This window comes from Phyllobates terribilis, unplaced genomic scaffold (assembly GCF_046119375.1).
Source record: "Phyllobates terribilis strain yellow unplaced genomic scaffold, ASM4611937v1 Scaffold_11__3_contigs__length_659146591, whole genome shotgun sequence".
NCBI lineage: Eukaryota > Metazoa > Chordata > Amphibia > Anura > Dendrobatidae > Phyllobates > Phyllobates terribilis.
The window spans coordinates 415233640-415247968 of NW_027362771.1; the positions used below are offsets into that span (position 1 = coordinate 415233640).

The following is a 14329-nucleotide window of genomic DNA, read 5'->3' on the forward strand; positions in this document are numbered from 1 at the left end:
TCAGAAATCGCAGGTTAACAGCAACTCAGATTAGAGACCAGGTCAATGCCACACAGAGTTCTAGCAGCAGACACATCTCTTCAACAACTGTTAAGAGGAGACTTTGTGCAGCAGGCCTTCATGGTAAAATAGCTGCTAGGATACCACTGCTAAGGACAGGCAACAAGCAGAAGAGACTTGTTTGGGCTAAAGAACATAAGGAATGGACATTAGACCAGTGGAAATCTGTGCTTTGGTCTGATGAGTCCAAATTTGAGATCTTTGGTTCCAACCACAGTGTCTTTGTGCGACGCAGAGAAGATGAACGGATGGACACTACATGCCTGGTTCCCACCGTGAAGCATGGAGGAGGAGGTATGATGGTGTGGGGGTGCTTTGCTGGTGAGACTGTTGGGGATTTATTCAAAATTGAAGGCATACTGAACCAGCATGGCTACCACAGCATCTTGCAGCGGCATGCTATTCCATCCGGTTTGCGTTTAGTTGGACCATCATTTATTTTTCAACAGGACAATGACCCCAAACACACCTCCAGGCTGTGTAAGGGCTATTTGACCAAGAAGGAGAGTGATGGGGTGCTACGCGAGATGACCTGGCCTCCACAGTCACCAGACCTGAACCCAATTGAGATGGTTTGGGGTGAGCTGGACCGCAGAGTGAAGGCAAAAGGGCCAACAAGTGCTAAGCATCTCTGGGAACTCCTTCAAGATTGTTGGAAGACCATTTCCGGTGACTACCTCTTGAAGCTCATCAAGAGAATGCCAAGAGTGTGCAAAGCAGTCATCAAAGTAAAAGGTGGCTACTTTGAAGAACCTAGAATATAAGACATATTTTCAGTTGTTTCACACTTTTTTGTTAAGTATATAATTCCACATGTGTTAATTCATAGCTTTGATTCCTTCAGTGTGAATGTACAATTTTCATAGTCATGAAAATACAGAAAAATCTATAAATGAGAAGGTGTGTCCAAACTTTTGGTCTGTACTGTAAGTGTTTGGTCCATGTGTCAGTTTTCACCATCAGTGGTCAGTTTTGTACCACGGACACACGGTGCATGTAAAACACAGACTTGAAGAGCACTATAGATTATCTATAGATTATAATGGATACATGTTGTATCTGAAAAAAAGGGATACAAGTATGTGCCTTAGTACGGCTTTCTGTTGCTCCACTACCGCAAAGTGTGAACCCAGCACACTATGACTTGAAAAATCCAATTAAACAGAACTTACTAACTCTTCCCTTTTTGTTTTAATACAGCAAAGCTGAAGCAACTGCCTCCGATTATGGCATCTCTACACACAGAAAAAGAAAAGGACTGACTGGCCTGCGTAATTTAGGAAATACTTGTTACATGAATGCGGTCGTGCAGTGTCTGAGCTGCACCACAACACTTGTAGAATATTTCTTCTCTCAGCACTTTGAGAAGTTGGTCAATAGGTAACATTCATTTACATTTGATACTTGTGAAATCAGTGAGATCTAATAACCAGCTCTAAAGGTGTCTTATGTAGAACCAAAATTATGTTCAATTAAATAAGCAAGCATTCACATTATATAGATCAGTATAGCAGTAATAAAGCAAACTAAAGATTCATATGGAATGAGGCTGGGGTAACTTTGGCCATGACACAGGTTGTGCATCCAGAGATCATTGTATGCATCTGATACAGAAATAAACGTATTTAAAACCACAAAGAGGAATAAAGATCATGTAAGCTTATTATTCAAGATATATGTAAATTTCACTAAATTTCTGTGAGAGATCCCAATTTAGGGTATATATATCTTTATAATAGAAGGTTCCTGCTGCAGCTCCCTCATGACGTTATTTAACAAATGTACTAAATATCAGCTGTGGGCCCCGGGGTCTGAGTGATCTGCCCACCTGGAGCTACCCTACTTTTAACTGTATTATGGTGCATGCAGTTATTCTCTGCAGCAGAGCAGGGAGACACGATCTCCCTGCACTGCCACTCTCCATTCTGTAGACTGTAGGTCGCTTTAATCCTGCGGCCTACAGAACGGCAGGTCCAGAGCGGAGTGACACGAGGACATGAGTCCCGGGTCGATGACGTCCCCACATTTGTCTGCTGCTGGACTCGCTGAGGTAAGGTGAGTATATGATGTTTATTTTTTTAAAATTGTGTTATGGCCATAAAGTGTGGGGGGGACCAGCAAAAATAGTAGGGGCTACTAACGAGGCCTGTATAAATAGTGATGGCTACTAAGGAGGCCCCTATAAATAGTTTTGGCTACTAATGGGGCCCCCATAAATAGTGGGGGCTACTAAAGGGAGGCCATCCTACATAGTGGGGGCTACTAAGGGGGCTATGACCTAGTGTGGGGGCTAATAAGGGGCAATGATACAGTGTGGGGGCTAGTAAAGGGGCCATGATACAGAGTGGAGGCTAGTAAAGGGGCCATGATACAGAGTGGGGCTACTAAAGGAGCAATGATACAGAGTGGGGGCTACTGAGGGGGCCATGATACAGTGTGAGGGCTACTGAGGGGGCTATGATACAGTGTGAGGGCTACTGAGGGGGTCATAACAGAGTGGGAGCTACTAAAGTGCCATGATACAGAATGGGGGCTTCTAAAGAGGCCATGATACAGAGTGCGGGCTACTGAGGGGGTCATGAAACAGTGTGGGGGATACTGAGGAGGCCATCATACAGTGTGGGAGCTAATGTGAGGCCTTTGTACAGCGTGAGGGCCATCATACAGTGTTGGGGCCATCAAGCAGTTTGGGGGCTACTAAGGGGGTAGCATACTGTGTATGGGAGAGCATAATACTGTGGAGAAGGGAGCTGTCCAAGGGGGAGACAATGGACATTATTAAATGTTAAGTGGGCACTTATTGTTATAGACGTTATTGTGACTGTCAAAGGGGCACACAGAGGGCATTATTACTTTTTAGGGAGGGGGAAAATGTGGGCTCTGTTTTCTAGGGCACTTGCACAGGGCATTAATATATTCTAGAGCAGGGGTGGGCAATTAATTTTCCTAAGGGGCCACATGAGAAACTGGTATTGCTGTGGAGGGCCGAACCGGTCGGCTGAACTTAAAGGGGCGGTCAGAAACCAAAGGTGAATTTCATACTAAACGTATATCTAATTAATGTAATTTTATAATCTCCTTTTATAATATACTTCAATTGAAAATTCCCTAATGTACCCTCTCCAGTCTGACTTCCAGTCTTTTTTTTTTTAACCTCCAATGGCATTTTGTTTGAAATACTCATACAGGACGTCATCAGATGGTAGAAGCTGCGGTCACTGCCGCAGCTTCTGCCCCCTCCCTGAAATGAAGCGGCATCAATTATGTCTGTTTCAGGGGCTGGGCTAGTCCCTGCTCTACTGATAATGCGTCGGTTATAAATTATGACGTATGGACAGTATGAGCTTCCGGCGCTATATTCCTTTGACTGCACAGTGACAGTGCACTCCCTTGCCAGCTCTAAAGAGAAGTGACGAGCCAGCAAGAAAGTGCAAGCAGACCACACAGCAAGCAGGACCTAACCCAGACTCTGAAACAGAGGTCACTGACGCTTCGTTTAAATGTGGGGAAAGCAGCTGACATTGATTGCAGTCTTTGCCCCCTGATAGTAGAAAAAGGAGGTTTCACCAGCTCACCTGAGCACAGACGTTCTGAAGCACGGATGCGAAGAACCATTCGCAATAATTCCAGAAAGTGTAGAAAAAAATGGATTTCCAGCTTCATGAGTAGTCCAAAAAATATTCTTTTATTGTAGACAAAAATTTAAAATTCAGATTCCATAGTCATGGTGTATAGCCACAGCAACGCGTTTCGAAAGCAAAAGGCGAGTTCTTTGTCAAGACTGGCTTGTGAAAGGCATTGCAAAGGTAAATAAACCATTGTTCACCAATCAACATTCAGAATAAAAGTCACGTGATGCAAAGATTCACATACAAGTGTATAAAATTCTTTCTTTAACAAAACTAGTGAACAAATAAAACAAATAGCATGACAAAGAAGAAAACGCATACCGATTTTTCTTGTAGTTTTCACAGATAGCACTTGTACGCTATGATATTCTATGGACATGTGCACATGTACAATTTTTTTGGACCAAAAAACTGGCAATGCAAGTCTATGGGTCCATGAAAAAGATCGGATTGCACTTGGATGACATCCAATTTTCATGGACTGTCAGAAAGGAGAAGGTGGAGAAACTTTTTTTTTCTCTCCACATATGAGAAAAACTGATGATGCTCTGATTAAACTTTGATCGAAGTCTGATCAGAATAATCGGTCCGTTTTTCACATATGTGGAGATATCAGTCTTGTGAACCTGCCCTTAGATATATAATCTGACATGTGAACTAGTCATTATATAAAAGTCTCTCTACACAAAACAAAACATTTTATAGGATATTTCTGACCACTCTATTTTTATGGCTCTTTCACAGAGAGAAAAAAGAAATGATGAATGCATTTGCTATCCTAATGGCAGACATGTGGTTTGGGAAAGACCAGTATGTGTCACCAGAAGACTTCTTGGCTGTAATATGTAAAGTCCATCCGCCTTTCGGGAAGCGCACTCAACAGGATGCTCAGGAATTATTGATTTACACCCTCAATGCATTACATGAAGACCTAACAAATGTAAGGAAAGTGAACTCATCAGAGATGTAGCTATGGGGAGGGTACAACGACAGTTTTACAAAATAATCCTTTAAATGTTGGTATAGAGAATCATGGTGCTACACGATATTTTTAAAAAAGGGAGAAAAGTGTTACTTATGTTTGTTCCCTATTATAGTCAGTGCGAGAGAAAGGCATACTGCATTTTTCATTTAATCTAGTTTTTATCTGTGTGTTTTAATATGGTAGCTATGAAAAAGTCAGGTACAGCAATAATTAGACTATTAAAAAATAACTTTTAATAAAATTCTCTGAAAACCGTATAGCTTAAAGTGCAAAAATAGTGCAATCAAAAAACAAAGCGAGTGAATCGTGAAGTATCAGGCACCTTTATGCACTCGGGCACAAATACCTCCCACAAGCTGAGTAATGTTGTACCCTTGAGGTGCAGGTCCTCCAATTGTACCCAAAGTGCACAATAATATTAATCTGTGCTGTGTACACATAAACCAAAGCCGGGTTTCAACCGCTGGGTCAAAAAGGAAGCGCTTACAAACATATACAGTACTTTGTTATCTGTGTGTGACCATAACAGCCTTTAGGCAAATACCATATCTACAACTGGATAGATATGGTGAATGTGTACACATGCATTCCTCCAATAATCCTGATTCACAGTACTGAATAAATACTAAACATAGCCCTTATAACATGATGTTATTTATCTGGAGCTATTTTCTAACATGGCACTGATGTTCAACAACAAACAAGCAACAAACTGATGTCACTGAAAGGGGCTTGTATCACCTTTTGTACTGCAGCAAATAATGAATCAGGTTATAACTGTGACATTAGTGTTTACAAAAAATACCTGTCACATTGTTTTTAACTTGACACCATCTGGATGTCCAAAAAAAACATTTTTGACTATCCAGTATATAGGGGAGAGGACTGATCTCACCAGATTATCCAGAGTATTTTCAGAACCACATATAGGTAACTCTGTGCATAGTAAGGCGTGAGTGTCCTCCTCCTACATTCTCCTGATGCGTTTCTTCAAAACTCTTGATTCATCAGGGGAGCTTTACACATCCATGGTCCATTAGTTAAGGCCCCATGGTATTGATCACAAGTATTAATAAAATGATCGCAGCAGTGGGAAACCTAACCTCACCGCTTCTGTTTAAACTCTGCCACCCCGTGGTAACTCCACCCCCCCAGCGCGTGACATACTTCCAGACCGTGGACCGTATTTCCGGTATGTGGCACGCACATCAGACTGCTGGAACGCAAGATCACAGCCGTGACACGCATGATGTCTCTTCCGGTGGCCGCGTCCAGAGAGCTGGTCTTTTGGTCCGTTCCTTATTGTCGGGTAAGAGGACACTTAAAGGGGTATTGCCATCTCCAAGATGCTATCCCAATATGTAGTAGGTGTAATAGTAATAATATTGGCAAATACCTCCAACTAGAAATGTAGTATAGTATTTTTGATTCGCTATGCCATTTACCTCATGTGCAGGCAATACAGGACCTTAGGTATCCATGGTTACGACAACTAGCAGCAAAAGTACCTAACTGTTACTTTTTTTCAGTGGACATAACCATGGATATCTAAGGTCCTGCAATGCCTGCACATGAGGTAAATGGCATAGCGAATCAAAAATACTATACTACATTTCTAGTTGGAGGTATTTGCCAATATTATTACTATTACACCTACTACATATTGGGATAGGATCTTGGAGATGGCAATACACCTTTAACTCTTCCTCCCATCATTGCTGGAGCCTTAAACATGCAGATCATGAATGCTGAGTCTGGTGGTTTTCTTAGAATCTACTGCAACAACTGGTAAATTGTTTGACATGTGGTAATATAATTTATACCAAAAACAGTGATTAATCTGGTTAGTCATATTGGACTGCTATTATTTTGAACACTACTGTACAACAGGACTCTGCTCACCGTTTACCAATTATTGAACCGGTATCTTGTTATGCACCCCTTATTGCCTCTCCACTGCATGCGTAACATTGATGCTAACTCCCTAGTTTACTAACCATATACAGTATAGATTTCATGTCAAAAGTGAATAACCAAAATTTTACCTCTCTTCCCTGACTATATAGCAACTACAGGGGCTAATTTTATGGTACCGAAACCCTGCCGTTACAACATGTAATTTACATATACACTGCTCAAAAAAATAAAGGGAACACTCAAATAACACATCCTAGATCTGAATGAATGAAATATTCTCATTGAATACTTTGTTCTGTACAAAGTTGAATGTGCTGACAACAAAATCACACAAAAATCATCAATGGAAATCAAATTTATTAACGGAGGCCAGGATTTGGAGTCACCCCCAAAATTAAAGTGGAAAAACAGAATACAGGCTGATCCAACTTTGATGTAATGTCCTTAAAACAAGTCAAAATGAGGCTCAGTATTGTGTGTGGCCTCCACGTGCCTGTATGACCTCCCTACAATGCCTGGGCATGCTCCTGATGAGGCTGCGCGTGGTCTCCTGTGGGATCTCCTCCCAGACCTGGACTAAAGCATCCGCCAACTCCTGGACAGTCTGTGGTGCAACGTGACGTTGGTAGATGGAGCGAGACATGATGTCCCAGATGTGCTCAATCGGATTCAGGTCTGGGGAATGGGCGGGCCAGTGCATAGCTTCAATGCCTTCATCTTGCAGGAACTGCTGATACACTCCAGCCACATGAGGTCTGGCATTGTCCTGCATTAGGAGGAACCCAGGGCCAACCACACCAGCATATGGTCTCACAAGGGGTCTGAGGATCTCATCTCGGTACCTAATGGCAGTCAGGCTACCTCTGACGAGCACATGGAGGACTGTGCGGCCCTCCAAAGAAATGCCACCCCACACCATTACTGACCCACTGCCAAACCGGTCATGCTGAAGGATGTCGCAGGCAGCAGATCGCTCTCCACGGCATCTCCAGACTCTGTCACGTCTGTCACATGTGCTCAGTGTGAACCTGCTTTCATCTGTGAAGAGCACAGGGCGCCAGTGGCGACTTTGCCAATCCTGGTGTTCTGTGGCAAATGCCAAGCGTCCTGCAGTGTTGGGCTGTGAGCATAACCCCCATCTGTGGACGTCGGGCCCTCATACCACCCTCATGGAGTCAGTTTCTAACCATTTGTGCAGACACATGCACATTTGTGGCCTGCTGGAGGTCATTTTGCAGGGCTCTAGCAGTGCTCCTCCTGTTCCTCCTTGAACAAAGGAGGAGGAAACGGTCCTGCTGCTGGGTTGTTGCCTCCTATGGCTCCCTCCACATCTCCTGGTATCTGCTCCATGCTCTAGACACTGTGCTGACAGACACAGCTACCCTTCTTGCCACAACTCGCACTGATGTGCCATCCTGGATGAACTGCACTACCTGAGCAACTTCTGTGGGTTGTACTGTAGACACCGCCTCATGCTACTGTACCTCTAGGGGTGAGAGCAATGGCATAATGAAAAAGTGACCAAAACAACAGCCAAAAAGGATGAGAACAGAGAAATGGTCTGTGGTCACCACCTGCAGAACCACTCCTTTATAGGGGGTATCTTGCTAATTGCCGATCATTTCTACCAGTTGTCTGTTCCATTTGCACAACAGCAGGAGAAATTGATTCACAATCAGTATTGCTTCATAACTGGACAGGTAGATTTCACAGACGTGTTATTGACTTGGAGTTACATTGTGTTGTTTAAGTGTTCCCTTTATTTTTTTGAGCAGTGTAGTATGTAATACATTTTACAAAGACAATGCTATAACGATAATAATGATAACACTAACAGCTGCTACAATGAAAACAAGCGGTCAAGGAGACTTATAGCTGAAGGGTTTACCCTGCTTACAGAGCAGCTCTGATTACTGCTGTTAGCGGCAGGTGCTAGTTGTGTAATACAGCCAACATCTGTATCTGGAGTTGAGCCGCTCCATACATGGGATCCTGACATTGGCTTTACAAGTACGTCCAATGTCGGGAAAGGGGTGTGACATCTTGTCCAGGACTTGTTCCGCAATGTCTGCATATGTCACCAGGCTCCGCCATAGGCAGTATGGGTGTCTGTGCTGTCAGTTGAAGTAACCAGCTCCTTACATTGGCCAATTAGACAGTACCACTCCCCACAAAAGCTCCCAGATTCCTGCTACAAGCTGACAGATATAGTTCTGCTTGCCTGGTTCACACACCCTGATTTTCAATGTCTAATTTCTAGTGGATTTTTTGGTTTCTGACCTCAACTTGGTTACTGACCATTTTCTTGCTGACTGTTTTGTACCTTGCCTGTCCTCCTGGTTCTGACTCAGCTACATGGCCATTGCTGCCAGCCTGCACCAGCGAACAGCAGACGACCCTGTGGCCCCAGCCCTGGGATCCCTGTGTAATGCCAGATCCCTGTATGGGGGTTAAAAGGTGAAGGTGAGGGCAACCCCTGGGACTGGGTAAATAGAGTGGCTAATGCCATGCCTGTTCGTGGTAGCCATTTTTAGAGCCACCCCACCATTATAGAGATGTGAGAGGACCTGTCACTTGCAATAGATATGTCATTTATTTTACTGGTGTAAATGCTGTTCTCCTGAATCTGGAATTGTTTATTTCTCTTCCCTGTAAATCTGTTCTATTTAGACAAATGGTTGTGGTGCTCAAGAAGACTCCCACAGAGAACAGTTGATGACCACTCGTCCAGTGGTTTGCAGTATTCTGTGCACCTACTGGCTGCCATGGCGTGATTTCTGGGTGCCATTGCAATGGGGGCCTGCAAAAGGCACCTTGCCTGCCATGCTGATACTCATGTGAACTATAACCGTGGACTGGGCTTCACAGGTGACAGTGATTTTAGCTATATACTGCAATACTGTCCCCAAGGGGACTGAGAAATAAAGTAAAAAAAAGGTATTAAAGAGTATAAAAATAAAATATAAGAATTCAAATCACCTATTTTTTCCCCAATACAAATAAAGACTTTAAAAAAACGTATCTGATATCAATAATGAATGCATCCATAAAAGTCCAATCTAGAAAAATATAATCTTACATTACCTGTACAGTAAAAGTCATAAAGAGAAAAAAAAATTGTATGCCAGAAATGCGGATTTTCGGTCAGTGCTACTTCAGCAATAAGTAGTGATCAAACTGTTATATGTACCGTAAAATGATATTGATAAAAAATGGCAGCTCGCCATGCAAAAAACAAACCCTCATGTACAGGGCTGCCACCAGGAATTTCGGGGCACCATACTGGCAAAATTTTCGGGCTCCTTGATACTCCGCCCAAGAATTTTTAGCCGCCACCACGACATGGTAGACTCTTCTGGCAGAGCCCTACTGTACTCTAACCTATTACACATTTCTTATAATGCCCAATATTCTTTTTAGGTATATTTTTATTTAAGGGAATGTGTCACATACATTTTTTTAAAATGACCAATATTACCACATACAAGGGACAAATACCATCACACCATGACCAGACCAGATATTACCACCACATAGTGACTGAATAATACCACATATAAGGGACAAATACCACCACATCATGACCGGACCAAATATTACCACCACATAGTGACTGAATAATACCACATACAAGGGACAAATACCACCACACCATGACCAGACCACATATTACCACCACATAGTGACCGAATAATACCACATAAAAGGGACAAATACCACCACACCATGACCGGACCACATATTACCACCACATAGTGACCGAATAATACTACATACAAGGGACAAATACCATCACACCATGACCAGACCACATATTACCACCACATAGTGACCGAATACTACCATAAAGAACATTAATAAAAAAACAGAATACTAATATGACCATAAGTGCCATTATACACAGGAACCCTGTGTATAATATGTAGTGTATAGTGTCAGTGTACAGGTAATACACTGACTCACCGGTGACATCTCTAGTTGAAGTACTCTATCTTTGCTTTTCCGCTTCATCCAGCACATACCGGCATCACTTTTTCTAGCCAGGACTCGTCTTTGCATAAAATAAAAGTTATCTAGAGCAGCTTACAGAGCATATTCCCCAATTTTCCCCAACTTCTACATTATACCAGATGAAGGAAAAAGAGTGACAGTGTCGCCCTGCACAGTAGCAGCCCCCATCCCCCCCCCGAAAACAGAATCCTCAAAAATAAAATACACCACAGCAGTAATAATATCCTTTAATTAGCCCCTATAGTAATAATGTCTCCATCCTACCCCCAATGTCTCCATTCTGCCCCCCCATTGTCTCAATTTGTCTCCATTCTGCCCCCCCATTGTCTCCATCCTGCCCCCATTGTCTCCATTCTAACGCCATTGTCTCCATTCTTCTGCCCCCCCATTTCTCTCCATTCTGCTGCCCCCCCCATGTCTCTCCATTCTGCTGCTCCCCCCATTTCTGTCCATTCTGCTGCCTCCCCCCATGTCTCTCCATTCTGATGCTCCTCCACCCCCATTGTCTCTCCATCTCCATTCTGCTGCCCCCAAGGTGCAGCTTTAAAAAAAAAAAAAAAAGGTTTAAAAAAAGTTTCTTCTTGCCTTCCAGCTCTCCAGCACTCATCCAGCGCTCATCACCGGAATCACGATTGCTGGCGCATGACAGTGACGTCATATGCCAGCGACGTGTGCGCTGACGTCAACAGCCGGCCAATTGCCGGCAGCTGTTAACTATTGTTGTGCTGGAAGCTTCCCGCACGGCAATAGATTTAAAGTGAGCCTGCATCCGAGGACGCAGGTTCACAGTAACTGAACCGGCAGGGGGCCGCTGAAGGCCTGGTGAGCAGGAGAACGGGGCCCCGACCGTAGTGACCTGAAGAATCATGTTTCCAGGTCATTTTTACTGCATAATGAATGCCTTAAAAACAAAACTAAAAAAAAAAACTGGTGGAATTGCGCTTTTCCCCATTTCACCGCACTTTCCAATACATTATACGTTGAAATTAATGGTGTTATTCAAAACTACAAACTTCAAGCTCTCATATGGCTATGTTGATGGAAAACTAGAAAAGTTTTGGTTCTTAGAAGAAGGGGAGGAAAAAACAAAACAGCAAGAAACAAAATTGGCTTTGGTGGGAAGGCGTTAAAAATGTGAAGAATAAGAATAACATAGGTAGGTAGCTATGGATAATAAATTCAGAATATGGAGGGTCCAGAATATGGGAGGAGAAAAAGAGAGTCCATCATAAACATATTATTTCTCAATTTATCATACTGCTGATGGTGGTTAAGACTCAATGGGGCTCCTTTCAGGTTTTGCTACAGGCCCCATTGTTAATGCACCACAGCATAATATACCTGGATATTTTAAGGTTTTATCTAGGTCCAAAGGATCAATAACACATTTGTGAAACTGCCTTCAAGTTAAACTAATCTCTAGAATTATTTCATTACAGAACAATAAGAAAGATTCAGACAATGCTGGAAGCGGCAGCAGTACAGGAGGCAATGCATCAGAATCTCTGATTACCCGCTTATTACAGGGAGTTCTAAGACAAAACACAACTTGCTTGGTATGTGAGAACACAAGTAACAAGGATGACATTTTTACTGTACTGTCACTTCCTTTGGCCTCTGAAGACGAAACCTCTCTACAGGTAAGATGTATGAACATGCAGAAAGTAGTCTCATCTTTACAAAGACAGAAATTTTAAATACACATTTTCCAATTTCAATTCTTATCATAGATTACTTAAATATATCATAGATTGATAGTAAATTGGTGTATTTTGTGATGAATACCATATTACCTGGAACTGTTAAAGTTTTATATTAGCGGGTCATTCCCAGAATCATAACGTATGCTCTAGCCATAAGGTTTGGAACAGGGGCGGACATATCATTGATGCAACATGTGCAAAAGCACAAGGGCCCAAGAGGTCAGGAGGCCTCTACCATCTCCAAATCAGGTGGAATTGTGCATTATGATGAGCTATTGCACAGGGGCCCTTTTTGGTCTATGTCCGCCAGTGATATCTTGCTACTTGGACCCCAATGATTCAAAGAACGGTGATCTGGATCCCAAGATCTTGGCTCTGCAAAACCTCATCTTGAATGGAGCAGAGGTGCGCATGCTGAACCTCCGTCCCATGCATTCTCTACGGGACTAACAGAAATAGCGGAGAACTGGCTTTCTCCAGTAGTCCCATAGACACTGGATGGAGGAGATCCAGCATAAGTACCTTCTTTCTAGTCAAGACAAATAATGCCTGGGATCCAGAGCCCCATTCTCTGGATTACTGAGGTTCCCAACAGTACAGACCCGCGCGATCAATAAGTTATATATAGTTTATATATTTTTCTTTTTTTGTCCCTTTTCTTATATTATCTTTTGTACATTATAGGAATGCCTTGAATGTTTCTTTCAACAAGTAACTCTGACCAGAACAGATAAAATCTTCTGTCCCTTTTGTAAAATGAAGCAAAACGCAACAGTCAAATCCCAGATATGGAAACTTCCTAGGATTCTAATACTCCATTTAAAAAGGTATGATGACAGGCCAGACATGCTCAAAGTGTGTTAATATACTTTACTAGAGATGAGCGAACATTTCAATGTTCGGTTCGGAAATGTTTGCCAAATATTTCGACATTTGCCGATTTTATTCGTCAAACATAACAGAGGAGGAGGAAGAAGCATTGGATCCGGTTGATGGGACAGCTGATGGTTGTTGAGGTCTGCTGGTCCGCATTTTATCGCAGTGAGATTGCCAGAGTAACGCATGTTGATTGCGCATGTGAAGGTTCATACATGTAGTAGTCAAATTATTGCAGTTTTTCCCTCTACTGAGTTTTTTATCGCAAAGTTTGCAGATAACGTGAGCTGGCTCATCCTTTGCAGTCTCAAAAAAGGCCCAGGCTAGGCAACCCTTGCCACCCCTGCGAGCTGCAGACCCGCGACCGCTGCTGGTCACTGACATGGTTGTCGCTAAGGATGCAGTGCTCCTCGTGTTTGCATCACTCTGTGTCTGCGCCATAGGACGCAACGTAACCTCCTCGTATTCCTCCTCCTCCTCAGATGAGCTACTCAGCTGCGTGCCTCTGGGTTCACACCTAGTTGGATGTACAACCTCATCATCATCCAATGTGTTATCCCATTCCTCGCCCTCAGAGTCACACTCCTCCTCTTCTTGCCTTGACAGCACAGTACAATTGAGGGTCAGGAATCTGCTCGTACACATTTTTTTTCCCCTGTGTGGAGAACAATATCTTCCCCAAACAATGTTAAGTTGAGATGTAGTCTGCTTTATATACCCATTTTGAGTTTTTCAGGTCTCTGTACCCCTGTGTGAATAATAATATCTGCCCCAAACAATTTTAAGCGGAGATGTAGTCTGCTTTATATACCCATTTTCAGTTTATCAGGTCTGTGTACCCCTGTGTGGAAAAAGTATATGTGCCCCAAACAATTTTAAGTTGAGATGTAGTCTGCTTTATATACCCATTTTGAGTTTTTCAGGTCTGTGTACACCTGTGTGGAGAAGAATATATGCCCCAAACAATTTTAAGTTGAGATATAGTCTGCTTTATATACCCATTTTGAGTTTTTCAGGTCTGTGTACCCCTGTGTGAATAAAACTATCTGCCCCAAACAATTTTAAGCGGAGATGTAGTCTGCCTTATATGCCCATTTTGAGTTTATCAGGTCTGTGTACCCCTGTGTGGAGAAGTACATGTGCCCCAA

At 42.8% G+C, this 14329-nt stretch overlaps 1 protein-coding gene across 3 annotated transcripts in view; it reads left to right on the forward strand.

Annotated features, from left to right (window-relative positions):
* Positions 1-14329, forward strand: part of USP50 (ubiquitin specific peptidase 50) — an 89005-nt gene that overhangs the window by 54748 nt on the left and 19928 nt on the right. For all 3 annotated transcript variants that reach the window (XM_073650840.1, XM_073650838.1, XM_073650839.1), the window contains 4 exons: positions 1261-1440; positions 4434-4629; positions 12042-12242; positions 12990-13132. In XM_073650840.1, the coding sequence (XP_073506941.1) occupies positions 1261-1440; positions 4434-4629; positions 12042-12242; positions 12990-13132 (720 nt within the window). The remainder of the gene's footprint in view (positions 1-1260; positions 1441-4433; positions 4630-12041; positions 12243-12989; positions 13133-14329) is intronic.